The sequence below is a fragment of the Epinephelus lanceolatus genome, chromosome 24 (genome assembly GCF_041903045.1).
Source record: "Epinephelus lanceolatus isolate andai-2023 chromosome 24, ASM4190304v1, whole genome shotgun sequence".
NCBI lineage: Eukaryota > Metazoa > Chordata > Actinopteri > Perciformes > Serranidae > Epinephelus > Epinephelus lanceolatus.
Window position 1 is genome coordinate 15,323,381 of NC_135757.1, and position 16,780 is coordinate 15,340,160.

Sequence of the window (16,780 nt, forward strand, 5' to 3'; positions counted from 1 at the left end):
GGACACATTGCTACAGGTCAAAAAAAAGCAGCCACGTTTGGGGGGCTAAAAAAACGCAGGACACACAACCACAGGTTGCAAAAAACTGCCACATTTGGGGACTAAAAAGCAGCAGGATATACAGCAACAGGTCGCGAAAAACCCCTCACATTTGGGGACTTAAAAACACCCGCATTTGGTGGCTAAAAAGCAGCAGGAAACACAGTCACAGGTTGCTTAACTGCAAGTAGTGAAGGGTCACCATAAAACAAACAGTTTGGTTGTTGGTCTTGACCAGTAGTCTGCAGTGAAATGCAGTTTGCAGGTGTCTCATATACTACGTCACATTAGAAATGTCGATATGATACATATGAAACATATAACTGTAACATAGTCATGGGTTTGTAGTTACATACAGTGCCAGTATTTTCATAGAATTTTACCAATGCCTAACATTTCAAACTACAATCATGGCTTCTACTCTGCGGCTGTTGCTTAACAGCAGTGTCACGTCCTTCTTCTCCGCTTGCTCTGCTGAAAGTTAGTGCAGGAGGCCTTGTGAATATCTTAAAGGTAGAGGTGCTTTTAGCCTTAGGTTAGCTCTCAGTGTGATTCCTTGCAAAGGATTCTGGTACACTGTAAATATAGTACCTGGTTATCAGCTGCAGATCCTCCCTCTTCTTCCACTTAAACTGTGACTAAATAAAGGCATGTCAGTGTCCACTTCAGCACAGGTTGCTTTAAGAAGAAAATCTTCTTAGCCTCTGCCTTTAACCCCCAGAATTTATTGGGTAACATATTTTGGCCTCCGCTCAGCTAAGACCAAAGCTGGAAACAAATTTAGAGATGGCAGGGATGCAGTCAGAGTCAGTGGAGGGAAGTGAATGAAGAATATAGACGTCCCTGAGCTCTTGGCAGCACAAACTGAAGCGGAGAGACATTTACTCCAGTTGAGTCAGTGAAATTTAAGCAGTCAGCTTGAATCAAGAGCATTTTTCTTCCCTCTTTGTTGTCCCTCCTTTTAACGTTTCATCAACTCTCTTTTTTCTCTAAGAGTCAAATCAGTTCACTCCAAAAATGGGATGGACAAGTGATCCACTCACTGCTCTTCTATTGGTTGTTTTCTCATCAGGTGGGCAGTGAAGGCCAAGTCGAGGACCAATCAGGGACTGAACACTGTCGGAAACTAGTCAGCTTCACCTTATCAGGTACAAGGACTCATTCCATGGAACTGTGGTGTATTTGTGGTCCAGTATAAAATACACACACATACTTACAGATGTGTGTTTTGCACTACAGACATGCGAGCAGTGGGTTTGAAGAAGGGCATGTTCTTCAACCCTGACCCCTACCTGAAGATGTCAATCCAGCCTGGGAAAAGAAGCGGCCTCCCCAAGTTCACCCACCACGGCCAGGAGAGACGCTCCTCCATCATAGCTAACACCACCAACCCTGTGTGGCATGGGGAGGTCAGCACGAACACATGCACCTACAGAAGCACACATCATGGACCGGCACTATTGTGTCTTTACATGTTTACTGTTGCCAGGGATAGTGACCAGAAGTTACAGCAAAAAAAAAGCAGAAAAGGAACAAACAAAAACTGTAAATATACCAAATTTCCACATGTTGAAAATATATATTTTTTTTTTTACTATGGATCTTCCTGTAGAAATACACCTTTGTGGCTCTGATGACTGACGTGTTGGAGATCGAGGTGAAGGATAAGTTTGCCAAGAGCCGACCAATCATCAAGAGGTTTCTAGGTCAGCTGATCCTCCCTGTGCAGAGACTTCTAGAGGGGCCGACAGCTGAGTGAGTTAACACACACACACACACACACACACATAAGGTTGTAATTGTATGAGTCTTCCACAGTACGATAACCGTGTCTGAAAATATCACGGTTTCATGTTATCATAGCCTTAAAGGAATGAAAATGAAAGGGTTATTTTGGTTGAACCAAGATTTCTCAGACAGAAGAAGGGGACGTCTGAGGAGGTCGCACAGTCATCTGACCTTCAGCACTTAACCACAGTGACTCAACAGTGTGCAGTCAATATCAATCAATGCATCCTAATCAGCTCATTGTTCAGGCATTGATTTGATATTGATCCACAGCTCAGGACATCATGTACTCTCGTGAAGCATGGTGTATAGTATGTGCACATTTTGACAGTTAATGGTAATAGGATGTGAACAGCGACAATTGTTCATATATTCAACAGTTTGATTTAGATAAATGTCAGAGACATTGTGCATGTGTAGACGTGTGTATCCATCTGGTGTGACTGTGTGTTCTCTGATAATGTGTCTTAACTCCTTTGTGTGTGTGTGTGTGTGTGTGTGTGTGTGTGCAGCGATCAGCCAGTCAGCTACAGCCTGTGTCGTCGTCTCCCTACGGACCATGTGAGTGGGCAGCTTCAGTTCAGAGTGGATATCACCTCCACTGGACATGAAGGTGCGTGTGTGTATTAAAATGTTCTGGGGTAATGTAAATGAGTAACACAACCTTTTTAATAAACAAGATGTTCAGTTGTGACAAACTAATACACTTAGAGGGGATTTGGAGGAGTGCTCAGTCAGATTGTGTTCATGGGAACAATGAAACTTCTGGTATGGATACCTGACCTTCAGAATAAATGGGGTGGGGCGTTAGATAGGGTTAAGATAAAGTCATTTGTTATTTATACCCACTGGATGACTGGATCATATTCTTTGGCAGAAGAATCCAGGACTATTAAATGTGTCCTGGCCTATGTTGTTGTCAGACACTTTTAATAACAATCTGAACCTGTCAGTGGTGAAAACAAACACTTTGGTGGCTGTAAATTGACAGCAGGTATTACAGTACAGCCTGTTTCACTGCTGCTGTCTGCAGCCCTGTCACTCAACACTGAGCCAACTGTTGTTCCCATTCATCACTTAGACACAAAAACATGGGAAAATAGGGTCTAGGCTGAAAAATACCATAAAAATATATCTTTAATATCTCGAATTTATCCCCAATCTTCTTTTACCTCTCCCCCATCCTCTCTTTCTTTCAGAAGCCTCCCCAGATGCTGTGGGCACCATCCTAGGCAGCTCAGTGAACGGTGACCCTGGAAGTCCCTCAGACGATGAAGACCTCCCTCACCCATCCTCCTCCTCGCGCGTTGCATACGGGCCTTCTCCCACAGGATCGGACGAGGGCTCCCTGTTAGTTAATGGTGCTTGTTACTATGGCGATGACAGTGTGTGGCGGGAGCCTGGGCAGATGGCAGAGGAAGATCTGCTTGCTATGGCTCTGGGCGGCCACACTCACCGGCAGGTGTCACTCAATGATTACCTGGATGCCATTGAGGCTCCCAGGAGCCCCGGGGACCGGCCTCTTGCGGGGCCTTCGCCGAAACTCCGTTCTAGCTTTCCAACAGACACACGGCTCAATGCCATGCTGCACATAGACTCAGATGAGGATGAGGAGACAGCAGGGCAGCACAGGGAGCAAACACAGGAGACGAGGACACAGCAGAGCATAGACTCAGCCTCATCGAGGAACTTGGCTACATCGGAGTCTCAACAAGGGAACAAGGGTTCAAAAGAGGAGCCGCAGGGCCAGACTGGAGCTGGGACTGGGACTGGGACTGGAGCTGGGACTGGAGCCACAACAGAGGCAGGTTCCTCTGCCAGTGCTCAGCCTGGAACGACGCCTGCAGGGGCCGAATCTGGAGCTGGAGCTGCTGAAAGTGCAGTCCAAACACAGGAAGGAACACCAGCTGCTGCTGCTGAGACTGAAGCTGGGCTTGGAGAAGCTGCTGGAGCATCAGCTGAGGCTGCACACATCACTGGAGAACCCTCCACAGCTTCCAGCTCATCTCAGGCATCAGGGGCTGAGGCAGCTGCGGCAGCTGGGCCCATGGAGTCTGTGGGGGAATGTACCTGTCAGGAGCAGAGTAGCAGAACAGGTGCAAACCAGGAAGTATCCCTCACTCCCTCACTTGGTCCACTTTCACCCATTCAGGTGAGCAGCTGTAGTTTGGTGATCAAACAGTACATATCTTGGGTGTCAGCTGGAAAGTTACAAAGTTTCTTCTCCACACTTTTTTCCTGTCCTCTCCTCAGGAGGTGGAGACAAGAAAAGAAGTGGCTCCTAAGGCAGAGGAGGAAGGGGAGTCATCAAGCAGTGAGGCCAACGGACCATCAGCAGCAGCTGGTGCATCTACGAGCAGCATCATAGCTGACCAGGGAGGAGGGACCTCCGAAGTTGGTAGGTGGTAAATGTATTTGTTGTTTCTTTGTAAGGATTCCCATTAGCTTTGCCCTTAAGGCCTAGTCTTCCTGGGGTCCACATATTTTAAAAACATGCATTAAACATTACAGTCAGAGCAGGAATTTGGCCATCTAGGCCCCTTATCACCCTTTTGAAAATCATATGCCCATCAGCCTCTGTGGCCCTGGAGCCCTGCTCTGGCTTGCCTCTCTGCTCTGTCCTTAATAGTCAGGAATGACAGCATCAACCCCACTGTGTTAGGTGGATGCATTTGAACGGACAACTTTTATAATACTAACAAAATAATATTAATTGTAAACAAACTGAAATCAGGAATGAAAACCTACCTTCATACGATATCATATGATAAGATATACATAACATACTATGGCTGCCAGGACCATGCACAGGCAGCCGGATCTCACTCTGCTGCTTTTATCTGCCTCCTTGTTACATTACACTCATAAAAACATCTTGTTAATTTCAGGAGCAAGAGCCAGGAGTCAGGAGGAGGAGGATGGGGAGGTGTGGAGGAGGAGGCAGTCAATGCAAGCTTCCGGAGGTGTGGCCCAAAACCAGGAGGCGTGCGCAGCCAGAGAGAGTCAGAACGGGGCAGTGGGGGTGGAGAGAGAGACAGGTGAGATGCAGGATGATCTTGGATGTTTTTTTGCTTTATTTTTCCAGTAAAATAAAAATGAAAAAAAAATAAATATTATAGCAACACTTAGAGATTTCCACACAGCCTTCACTGACTTTTTATCTATTTATTTCTTTAAGTATCTACAAATCATATCATTTTTGTTATTATTAGAATGATCCCACGACTAGTATTTATTGTATGTTGCCATAAATTTGACATTAGAGGAACATCCCCATGCAGTATCTGGACTGGCATCTCTCCACATCACAGAACAGAAGGGATCAGGGAGTATTTAATAAAAGACTGGAGCATTATTCAGATCAGATCATGTTTTCTGCACCTGCCAAAAAGCTGTTGGATGACACAGAGAACAGTTGTGCTATTTAACCTTATGACAGTAGTAGATAGTAGTAGGTTGTGCAGTGAGGATATGAGCCAGCTGTAGGATCTTATATTTGGAAGGTCATCAGGTTTTGCAGCTTTGGTTTTACATATAAAAAGGGGACTTTTCTACCTTTTCTTCTATTCAAAGTGATGCATGGCCAAATGTTTTGCAGGTGCCACAGCTCAGGTCAATGGCCACCAGTCTGTTCGCTCCCTGCCATCTGTGCGCCATGACATCAGTCGTTACCAGAGAGTGGACGAGCCGCTACCACCTAGTGAGTGTGGGTGTGTGTGTGTGGGGGGGTGTGTGAGTGTGTGAGAAGATAGATAGATAGATAGATAGATAGAATGTCTTATTGAATTGTTGTGATTGTTTCTGAGGCAATTAAAATTGTTGGACAGATATTTAGGGACCTCAATATACTTGATTTGTGTGCCTCTGTTATCATCTGGAAGCCGATGAAGTTGTAGAAAATGTGCTGAATCACAATGGGTTCAAGGAGGTAACTTAAACACTACCTTGATTAACTTGTTTTGTGCAGTCCAGGGTTTATTTTTATTGTGCTGTGGTGTAATAATCAACCAGGAGATAGCATAGCATAGTTAAAATGTCATCAAACCAATGCTTGGACCAAGGTCTTAAGTGTTTACCGGTCCAACAACCCTGATTTTCTTGCCAAGAATTTTGTTCACCGGCTAAATCTTTATGAGACACGAAAAAAGCTGAATCGTCTGCATAGAGAAACAGTTCAGATGGCCAGGCTACCTTCATATCATTAATGAACAATAGGAAAAAAGTGTGTCCAGTACACGCCCTTGAGGGACCCCACAACGTATAGTTTCAGCTTTGGAAAATGGCCCTACCGATCTACTGTCGGTGTCCTTCCCAAGAGTTAAAAATTGACCCATTTAATGGCAAACTTGCGAATCCCCATGGCCTTTAGCTTAAACAGCAGGTTACTATGATCTACAGTGTACTGGCCTAGAGTTTCTTAATCACTTTGTTTTTCTAGTATTTTGTATGATTTACTGTGATTTGCTCACACAAATTAACAATTCACTTCAGCTCACACTAAGTCGTAAATTGGTTAGAAGTGTGTCTCCACTGGCTCAGTCAAAAAAAAACAAAACAATTTTGTGACACCTCAAAATATGGCGTATTTTGGATCAGTTTAATAGAAGAAAGATTGGTAGTGTAATCAAGCAAATCAATGGATTCATTACTCTTTTCAGTGGGTGTTCACTCCGTTATATCTCTGAAGAAATTCTCACCATCACAGACAAGCCAAGAGATGCATGAAATCAATTATACCTTTGATTGTTTAGATACTAAGCCTCTGAATCTCCTCTTCAGCATTGGGCTTACTATTGTGTGTGTGTACTTACTTATGACAATTTGTGTGTCTGTGTCTGAATCAGACTGGGAGGCTCGTATCGACAGCCACGGTCGGATCTTTTACGTGGACCACGTGAACAGAACCACAACATGGCAGCGTCCCACCGCTCCCCCCGCCCCACAGACCCTCCAGAGGTCCAACTCCATACAGCAGATGGAGCAGCTGAACCGCAGGTCAGAACAAAATGTAGTTGATTTTTCCACTTTTGACATTTCTTTGTTTACTTTAACTGTCACCATGGTGATCAACACAAACATGCACACCTTACCAGGTATCAGAGTATACGTAGGACGATAACCAATGACAGCAGACCAGAGGAGCAGCCAGCCAATGAGCTGCCAACAGATGAGACTGACATGCACCCCTCCATCCCAGGTAATCCTCTCACTCCTCTGCATTCTGGTTTATGTAGTCTGTAAAGCATGTCCTGGAGACTTGATCAGTTTTGTTTGACTGTGTGTGTGTGTCTGTTTCAGAGTTCCGTCGGGACAACAGTGTATCTCAGTCCAGCTCCAGGTCTCGTCTCACCCTCCTGCTTCAGTCCCCCAGCGCAAAGTTCCTCACCAGCCCCGACTTCTTCACTGTGCTGCATTCCAACCCTGTACGGACAACTGTTTTTTTTTTTCATCTCTCTCTTCTTTCTTTCAACCAATCCATCTCTCTTTCCCCCAACTTACTCTCATAGGTTGCCCTCTGCTGTTTGTTTTAGGAAATTGCAAGGCCTCTCCCTCTTCTCAATTCTTACTTTGTAGATCCTCGATTCCTTGCCTTGCTTCCTCCCCTCGCGTTTTAGTTCCTCGCACCTGAGATGCAAGCGGAGGAGGCAGGGAAATGACACAAGGAGAGAGGAGTCGAAGCAACAAGGATGTAACAAAATGAGACATCCATGCTTTTGGAGGTGTCATTACAAAGTGAGGTCAACTAAATATAACGTGTCATGCCTCTTAAATGTGTCACAATTCCCAAAAAGACTTCTGTAAAGGATACACCTGTGCCTCCTCACTCATAGATCCTCCAGTAAGCCTCCTCTCTGAAAGATGCATTTTGGGAATTGAGACATCCGTCAACATGGTGCACTGTGATAAATTTCCAGGTCACAGGCAGAAGGATGGAGGAGAGAGGAGATGGGGAGGCACAAAGAGAAATGAGAGGAGCCACCCCCATATTGAGAACCGTGTCCAGACAACTCACTCTGAATTTGAGCCCCATTAACAAAATTTAAAATCTTTCTCTGGTGCATGTGGTTCCTCCTCCCTTACTATAATTTATCTCATGTTTCTTTTGTGTGTCTAGAGTGCCTACCGTATGTTCACCACCAACACGTGTCTGAAGCATATGATCAGTAAGGTTCGTCGGGATGCTCACCACTTTGAGCGCTACCAGCACAACAGGGACCTGGTGGCCTTCCTCAACATGTTCGCCAACAAACAGCTGGAGCTGCCCAGAGGCTGGGAGATGAAGCACGACCACACCGGCAAGGTGGGGACCGCGCCCATATAAAGTCTCTCATACTATTAACTCATGGGCTTAAATGGTTTTGGAAACAGTAGAGTGTAGTATTTTAAATTCAGTTCAGAGGTTGTAGTGTTGTGCAGATACATGCAGATGCAGCCACCTTGAGTCTCCCTCCACTGCCGAAGGCTTTTGGCTGCCAGCCAACTACCAGTCAGTTCCCAGCCACTGGGAGTATCCTCCTGTCTCCTGACAGGGTGTGTTCAGGTTCTACTTTGAAAACGACCATTCATTTAATTGCATGGAGTCACCATGACATGGTGCTTTCTTCACAAGATCACATAATTTAATTTTAATTTGATAATTTAATTTAATACATTTTTAAATGCTAAAATCAATCAATAAATAAAAGACTAAATGAAGCTGAACATAAAAATACATATTTTAATGCATAATTTAATATTAAAAAATACATAAATGCTGGTAATTCGTTGCAAAATTAATATCTTTACCTCTACATTTCTTATTTTCTGCGTTTATGTATAATGTCATTTATTGTGCTTTACAGTAAGGTTACTCCCACCTACCTCATTAACATAGAGACAGAAAATCAGAAATAAAAAAGTAGAAACTCAGAAATAGATGCAGATTTTAAAATTCATTAATAAATTAAATTAACATAATTCAAGGTATACTATGAATATTCCATTCAACCTTATTTGCACAGAAATAAAACTGTACTGTCACATGTGACAGTCTTCTCTTGTGTGTACATATGCAGCCTTTCTTCGTGGACCATAACTGCCGTGCGACGACCTTCATTGACCCCCGGCTGCCTCTCCAGAGCACTCGGCCCCCGAGCCTCCTGGCTCACCGCCAACACCTGACTCGCCAACGCAGCCACAGTGCTGGGGAGGTCAGCCCACGGCGACTGGTAAGACAGAGAAAAGCACAGGTGTTTTAGAGGTGTGGCAAACAGCAGACTGAGGCTGGTGAAACTATAAAAATATAACCTCCGTTCCCTCTCTCTGTAGGTGGGTGAAGACCCTCGTCATGCCGGTCCACCCGTCCTGCCGCGGCCTTCCAGCACCTTCACCTCTGCCAGCAGGGGGCAGTGCCAAGACGTTGTGCCAGTGGGTCAGTACAAACACACACACACACTCACACACACAGAACTCTCCAGAAATGATCCAAAGTGACTTACATGAGTGTGTCTGCTTTTCCTCCAGCTTACAACGATAAGATTGTGGCGTTTCTTCGACAACCAAACATCTTTGAGATTTTGCAGGAGAGACAGTCTGACCTCAGCAGGAACCATTCACTCAGGTACACACACACACATAATTACACACACTATCTCCACCCAAGATATAGGGTTATACAGATACCAGATACCAGCATCTGTCTGTAATGTTGCTATGACAACAGGGAGAAGGTGCAGCTGATACGCACAGATGGAGGGTCAGGATTGGCCAGGTTGTCAGGTGACGCTGACCTTGTCATGCTGCTAAGGTGAGACCTGTTTCTTTCCTTCCTTCTTTTTTCCCTGTCCTCAACCTTCCTTTCCTTCTTGCCAACCTTTCTGTTTTTTCCGTCATCTACTTCCCTTCTTACTTTTACCTCTACCTCCCCTCCACGTCTTATTGTGTTAGCAGTGAATCACTTTGCCTCTTTACTTCCTTGCTTCCTCCCTAATTTATTTCTTTCCTTTCTTTCTTGCTTTCAACTTAAGTCACTCTATTGAATTAATTCAATGTCTTCCTGTCTTTCTCTCCTCTCTGCAGTCTGTTTGAAGATGAAGTAATGTCCTACGTGCCTCCTCACGCCTTACTTCACCCCAGCTACTGCCAGTCACCGCGGGGATCACCTGTCTCCTCCCCACAGAACTCGCCTGGTAAGAGACACAGAGACATTTCTTTTACTTGCATTAAGGCCATCATACAACACACAGTGTGTCAGGTAAAAGCTGCATTTTGTCATCACTACCCATAGGTGCATGTCTATATTTGTCAAGTAGTCACATCTGTAAATAATTTAACTAAAAAAACAACCAGGAAGGGAGCATACAAACAAAAACCCACAGTGCTGATTATAAACTAACCACTGGAATGCACAGACCTGTGCTGATTGCTGACATATGTCAGCGCAGTAAAGGAGTACAACCTCTCCCTTTCTCTCTGCCTGTAGGTACTCAGAGAGCAAATGCCAGAGCTCCAGCACCCTACAAAAGAGACTTTGAGGCCAAACTGCGCAACTTCTACAGGAAACTGGAAACTAAAGGCTACGGCCAAGGACCAGGGAAGCTAAAGTAGGTGGAATGGGTTCGTCTGAAGAGAGAGCTTTCTTCTCTGTTTCATTTTGCCCTCACACTTGTGTTTGTGTCGCAGGTTGATCATCCGTCGGGACCATCTGCTGGAAGATGCCTTCAACCAGATCATGTGCTATTCCCGTAAAGACCTGCAGCGCAGCAAGCTTTACGTCAGCTTTGTTGGGGAGGAGGGGTGAGTATGTGGGAGGGGAGAAGAAGAAGCATGAAACCCATAACATATGTGCATATATGTGCAACATACAGTAGTCATCCCTTTAACATTAACCACTATTACAGTCATGTATTGTATGTAGGAAGGACTGATATCCGAATGTGTGTGTGTTGCAGGTTGGACTACAGCGGGCCTTCCAGAGAGTTCTTCTTCTTGGTTTCCAGGGAGCTCTTCAACCCTTATTATGGTCTGTTTGAGTACTCTGCCAACGACACCTACACCGTCCAGATAAGCCCCATGTCTGCCTTCGTAGACAATCACCATGAATGGTGAGGTTCACTGTACACGCACACACAAATACATACTAGAGACAATGAAGCTGAGATATGATCTTTAATATCCTGATTACTTTTATGTGTTGATGTGTTGCAGGTTCCGGTTCAGTGGTCGCATTCTCGGTTTGGCTCTGATCCATCAGTACCTACTGGATGCCTTTTTCACCAGACCCTTCTACAAAGGCCTACTGCGCATGTACGTACTGTAATGAACACACAGATGTATGCACAAATACGTACTTTTTAAAAGTCATTTGACCTGTTTATAAACTTGGATATTGGAGCATTCTAGTGCACATTTGCTTATCTTTGTTAGCCAGTGTGTCCTAAATGTGACCTGGAATGTTACAGGTCTCATACACACACACACACACACACACACAAACACACACTCATTCATTCTCATTTCCCACCTTGTAGTCCCTGTGACCTGAGTGACCTGGAGTACCTGGATGAGGAGTTTCACCAGTCCCTTCAGTGGATGAAGGACAACGACATAGAGGACATGTTAGACCTCACCTTCACCGTCAACGAGGAAGTCTTTGGACAGGTTAGGCTCTATGTGTGTGTGTTTGTATTCACATTTATACACACGTGGCAAGACAGAGGGAGAAAGAGGACGGACTGAGATTGTAAAAAAAAGTCTTCTGTTTTGTTTTGTCTTAAGGAAAAAGTGATAAAAAGGATTAATGTATGTATTTATTTTTTTGCCTGTGTTTCCATAGATAACAGAAAGGGAGCTCAAACCCGGTGGAGCCAACATCCCTGTGTCAGAGAAGAACAAAAAGGAATACATTGAGCGGATGGTGAAGTGGAGGATAGAGAGAGGAGTGGTGCAGCAGACTGACAGCCTGGTTAGAGGTTTCTACGAGGTATGGCTCAGCGTAACATAATATAATCACCTTTATGATAGTCTTTCACAAACTGTACTGTGGAAAATGTGACACTCAGTGGCTGTATGATATGTTGTGTGTGTTTTCCAGGTAGTGGATGCCAGGCTAGTGTCAGTGTTTGATGCAAGGGAGCTGGAGCTGGTGATCGCTGGCACAGCTGAGATTGACTTATCAGACTGGAGGAACAACACCGAGTACAGAGGAGGTATGTTCTTATTTTATTTATTATTTTATTTTAGTCTTAATTCATATGCATCCTCTCTTCTGGGACTCAACTGCGTTTTTACCCCCCATCTGTATTCTATAGGTGTTTTTTTTATGGGAATGCGGAACTTTCAGATGATGTTAAGCAGTGCCTATGGTTTGCATGTTCCACATTTTATTCTAAGTGTGTACTGCAGTGTGCGACTTGATCTCAATCCCTGAAAGTCTTGGTCTTGTCTCGGTCTCGATACACTGCATTCACCATCATCATTCAAGTTCAGTTTCTTTACTGTCATATGCACAACAGTTAGAGAGAAGTAGTCCCTGGCAATGAAAATATTAGCTGTCAGGCTCCCTCCAACAATGCTCATTTAAGTATGTATCAGAAGGAAAAAACACACAAGTAAAAGAGTCGTGAGTCTTTTGGCCTGTGGTGTGAAGCCGTCCCTGAGCCTGGTGGTGCAGACCAGCTCGAGACACGGCAGCTGTCCTTGGTGCTGGCTTCTCAGCCTTCAGTCATCACGATCCATCGCCATAGTTACATGACATGATGTGTTATGTTTAGGTTACCATGACAACCATATTGTGATCCGGTGGTTCTGGGCAGCAGTGGAGAGGTTCAACAATGAACAGAGACTACGACTCCTGCAGGTAGGCGTGTGTGTGTGTGTGTGTGTGTGTGTGTGTGTGTGTGTGCGCGTGTGTGTGCGTGTATGTGAAATGTTTGAGGTAGGTTGACTTCTATTTTAGTCTTCTTATTCTTTCTTTCCTTCTCTGTCCCTCCTTCCCGTCTGCCTGTTCAGTTTGTGACTGGGACATCCAGTATTCCATACGAAGGCTTTGCTTCTCTGCGAGGCAGCAACGGGCCTCGCAGGTTTTGTGTGGAGAAGTGGGGGAAGGTCACCGCGCTGCCCAGGTAAACACACTGAGCCCAACAGGGTTTTATTTAGGCCACATTTTAAACATTAATTCAAAAATGACCCAAATATATTCTCAGTGGAATTTGATAGGAACATAATATTGTGTAGATAATTGCAATAAGGAACACATGTGCTGCTCACTCTACACCTTCTGTTCAGACACTGTCTGATATCACGTCCTGTGGTTTCTCTCCAGAGCTCATACTTGTTTCAACCGGCTGGACCTGCCACCATACCCGTCCTTCTCAATGCTGTATGAGAAGATGCTGACGGCTGTGGAGGAGACCAGCACCTTTGGGCTGGAATGATCCTCGCCAACCCAAATCTCAGCTGACCTCTGTCTACCCCTCAAGGACTGCTGGTAGTAGTGACGAGAAGTAGCTATGATGGACAAAGGTTCAAAAAACTGGATTTAAAGTCCAAGTTATGGTTTATGTTTAATTTATATTGGGCTGAATTTTATATCAGAGGCTGATAAGACCTTTGATCCATGAAGCTGCACTCTGGCCTTTTGAAATGCCCTATGTACAGAGGTAAACACTTTTTTTTTTTGCCGCACCTGCACGTATTTCACACCTACTTAGTAACACACGCTTTTACCTGTGTGATTTGACAAATGAAAACCCACACTGCCTTTGGGACCAGAATCATAACTGCCGGGATTTGACCATGTGGATACTGGAGTGTTGTTTTTTTTTTGTTGTTGTTGTTGTTGTTGTTTTTGTTTTGTTTTTTTGGTTACTTTCTCTTTGATACCAGAGGATTAGAGTATAAGGCTACACATCAAAGAAAAAGCGATCACTGCCTTCACCGCAAAAGCTGAGTGGACTCAGCGTCTTTATTCTGGTGTTGATGGACCTCAGATCATACGGCCTGTCCAGTGACAACCCCATTGTAGTACAGCGCCTCCCTGTGGCCTGTAGAAGTAACTGCACCCATGTAGGCATTTGTCAAAGCCTTTTGAGGACCGCCTGATGTAACTTTTGGTAAAGTTTATGGAATTTTCTTCTACAGCCAGTTTTGGAGTCCAGACAGAAGCTTTGCTATTGTTACAGTATTTTCATCTCAAAGAAGAACAAAAAAGTGATTTTCTAACGATGTGGCAGTGACATATTGTGATTTGAATGTAACTTAATGATGTAGATTGTGTGGGAAGTGATTATGCACCAGATCTCGATTAATTGGCAAAAAAATATTTGGTCCCCCCACTCACGTTATCAATGTGTTGATGGTAAGTAATTAACATACAGTATGTAACCATATCCATTTACTTTGATTGTATTTGATTGATTTACTTTGACCCAGGTCTGTTTTTTAAAGTTTGCTAAAAGTCATCTACATTCAACAGGTGGAGATTGAAAGTAAACTGTTTATCCAAATGGATAAAGTAAATTGAATGTCCACCCACCAGTGGCGGATCTGGAAAACTTCTGGCAAAGGGGTGGCATGGGAGGGTGGTGCGTCCCCACATAAAAATACAAGCTACTTCTGCAAGTTAAGCTAAAAGTTTAACTATGACAAAACTAAATTATCAGTCACATAGGCCTAAAGGATAACTTATAATGATATAATGGTATAGCATGACTATAACACCATCTTATTTATTAGCAAACCCTCCATCAGTTAACCATTAGTTAGCTCAAGTGCAAATGAAAAAATAAGAATACATTTACAGCAGAATAGACGTAGTTTCATCTATCTTTTGATTATGATTCTTAGGTATTCAATATTTGAGTTGTGTACTCAAATTATGACTAGGATAACTCATAAGTTCTTACAATTAAATTTGTAGTCGTCCTTTTTCGCAAATCTTGTAACAGCAGTGGATACAGGAGTCGAGCTATCGCTATCACAAAAACAGAACAGAATAGAGGTTTTCCCAAGGCTCCATCATCCAGTTGGATGAGATCCATGTACTTTATGGCATTTAGCTATGCCATGTGTATCATGTCCTGGACACCAGAGAGGTTCCTTCAATTTTTGCGATACCAAACGTCTTTTTTTTTGTGGCAACTCTGCATGAGGGTTTTAGGTCACCAAACTAATGTGATTTTTTTTTCTTTTGCCAATACCATGGCAACATACGATAAAGTATTAGGCTAATGCCTGTGCTGAATTAGCCAAAGTTAGAAGTTGAACTGCTCGCTGTAAGTATCGAGATTTAATATCAGCACATGCAGAATTCAGGTATATGTGTATGTATAACGAGCATACTGTTCTGGTCACCAGAAATAAGAGAAAAAACAAGAAGAGGAGGAAAAATGACACTAGGGGGTGTAGGGGGGCATCAATAGGCTTCTTTGCTCGGGGTCCCCCCAGAGTCTAAGGTCAACACCGGTAACAATCTGCTCATCATGTCCCACAAGAATCATGTAATTTAGGCAGCTGTGTGAAGCCTGCAGCTACAGGTTGGCATGTAAGGGCATTAAGTTAAAACTGGAAACACTGTCTAGTGTAGGCTACATCCTGCATCATGAGGCAGTGGAAATGCATGAGTGTGGGCAGAGTGGGTGCAGGATGACTACTATCATTAGGAAACACTAGTTCCTTAAACACCTTAAATACAAAACATATCTAGGTGTTGGTATATTTATATTTGTGTATTTATGAAAATCATCTTTTAAAATCATTTTAATATCATAATTTTTCCTTCAGCAAAGTGACAGTTGTTGACGAACACTCTCAAAGGGTCAGGGTTTTTCTGTCGTCGGTACATTTCCAAGTGTCAGTGAATCAAAATAACTCAAGATGAGTCATCTTATAGGGTAGAACCACTGCTATGCAAGAGGCTGTATTTTATTTAAATCTTAGCTACACACCCCTGTAATCAAAAGTTCTGCAAAAAATTACACTTAACTAAAAAGTCATCAGAATATTTTGGATTATAATTATGGATTAAAGTGTGTGTACATCACTTTACAGTAGGTGAGGCTAATTTTAAATACTAATTCTAACTACTCCGGGTACTACTGGAGTGGCAACCCAATTGTCACAATGAATGTTGGCATTGCATGTTTCTGCAACTCACGGTTACGTGACTTTTTACATTATTATGTAATGAATACACTTTGAGTGGTTAGGTTTAGGCACACAAAAACACTTAATTGAGTTTGGACAGCTCAGGGACATCGAGGTGACTGAATATTACATGATTTTATAATTATGAACAATCTCCATCGTCAGGGTGGTAGCTGCTCCCCCCATGCCGCCCTCTAGATCCGTCCCTGCCACAACCACCTCGATCAGAACTGAAAAATGTCCCCTAGCTGCTACAGCTGGTGTCAAAAACACAATTTTGATTTTAAGATGCCGTTTAAAGTCCAGTTTATTATGCACTCATAGAAAACAGATCTTGATAAAGTCCTGGATCTACTGTTTTCTTTGTTTACACTTTTAAAGAATGTGCTCTTATCCAGAATATGAAGTTATGAATATGAAGTTAACTCTTGGCTACATTTTCATGTGTGAATTTAGTTCAATTCAAATGGGATCAAATAATTGTCATGATGAAAATAATAATATAATTTCCCTCACTGAATGCACTGCCCTGTGTCCATCTCATCAGAATGTACCAAAGTTTTGAGCCTTACCGGGCTGCTTCACATCTAACCCCAACCCAGCCGACCACTCTTCTGTACAGTCCACCTCACTTTTGAATATGAATGTTTGTCACCACTTCTCTCCTGAAATAAAATTTCATCACTCTATGCAAGCTCTTTCTTCTTCTTCTTTCTGTGTCACTTTGACTATAATTGAGCAGTGCAGGATAAAATGGAAATGAATATCTGTGTCCTGTCATTTCTCTGTTGGAGCGTAAAACAGATTCTGTCACATGTTGTATTTCCAA

The 16,780-nt window shown here is 43.4% G+C and overlaps 1 protein-coding gene across 2 annotated transcripts in view; it reads left to right on the top strand.

Moving 5' to 3' along the window:
- The window catches only part of hecw2b (HECT, C2 and WW domain containing E3 ubiquitin protein ligase 2b), a 39,679-nt gene extending 23,039 nt beyond the window's left edge, over positions 1 to 16,640 (top strand). For both annotated transcript variants that reach the window (XM_078165611.1, XM_033615975.2), the window contains exons 5-31: positions 1,112 to 1,187; positions 1,279 to 1,448; positions 1,652 to 1,794; positions 2,340 to 2,440; positions 3,027 to 3,979; positions 4,081 to 4,225; positions 4,716 to 4,865; positions 5,426 to 5,527; positions 6,672 to 6,822; positions 6,921 to 7,024; positions 7,126 to 7,250; positions 7,943 to 8,128; positions 8,883 to 9,035; positions 9,136 to 9,238; positions 9,331 to 9,427; positions 9,530 to 9,613; positions 9,886 to 9,995; positions 10,289 to 10,409; positions 10,489 to 10,602; positions 10,758 to 10,910; positions 11,014 to 11,112; positions 11,337 to 11,466; positions 11,642 to 11,788; positions 11,900 to 12,014; positions 12,579 to 12,664; positions 12,817 to 12,929; positions 13,130 to 16,640. In XM_078165611.1, coding sequence (XP_078021737.1) covers positions 1,112 to 1,187; positions 1,279 to 1,448; positions 1,652 to 1,794; positions 2,340 to 2,440; positions 3,027 to 3,979; positions 4,081 to 4,225; positions 4,716 to 4,865; positions 5,426 to 5,527; positions 6,672 to 6,822; positions 6,921 to 7,024; positions 7,126 to 7,250; positions 7,943 to 8,128; positions 8,883 to 9,035; positions 9,136 to 9,238; positions 9,331 to 9,427; positions 9,530 to 9,613; positions 9,886 to 9,995; positions 10,289 to 10,409; positions 10,489 to 10,602; positions 10,758 to 10,910; positions 11,014 to 11,112; positions 11,337 to 11,466; positions 11,642 to 11,788; positions 11,900 to 12,014; positions 12,579 to 12,664; positions 12,817 to 12,929; positions 13,130 to 13,241 — 4,143 coding nt within the window. In that variant the 3' untranslated portion in view covers positions 13,242 to 16,640. The remainder of the gene's footprint in view (positions 1 to 1,111; positions 1,188 to 1,278; positions 1,449 to 1,651; positions 1,795 to 2,339; positions 2,441 to 3,026; positions 3,980 to 4,080; positions 4,226 to 4,715; positions 4,866 to 5,425; positions 5,528 to 6,671; positions 6,823 to 6,920; positions 7,025 to 7,125; positions 7,251 to 7,942; positions 8,129 to 8,882; positions 9,036 to 9,135; positions 9,239 to 9,330; positions 9,428 to 9,529; positions 9,614 to 9,885; positions 9,996 to 10,288; positions 10,410 to 10,488; positions 10,603 to 10,757; positions 10,911 to 11,013; positions 11,113 to 11,336; positions 11,467 to 11,641; positions 11,789 to 11,899; positions 12,015 to 12,578; positions 12,665 to 12,816; positions 12,930 to 13,129) is intronic.
- The last annotated feature ends 140 nt before the right edge of the window (positions 16,641 to 16,780 follow it).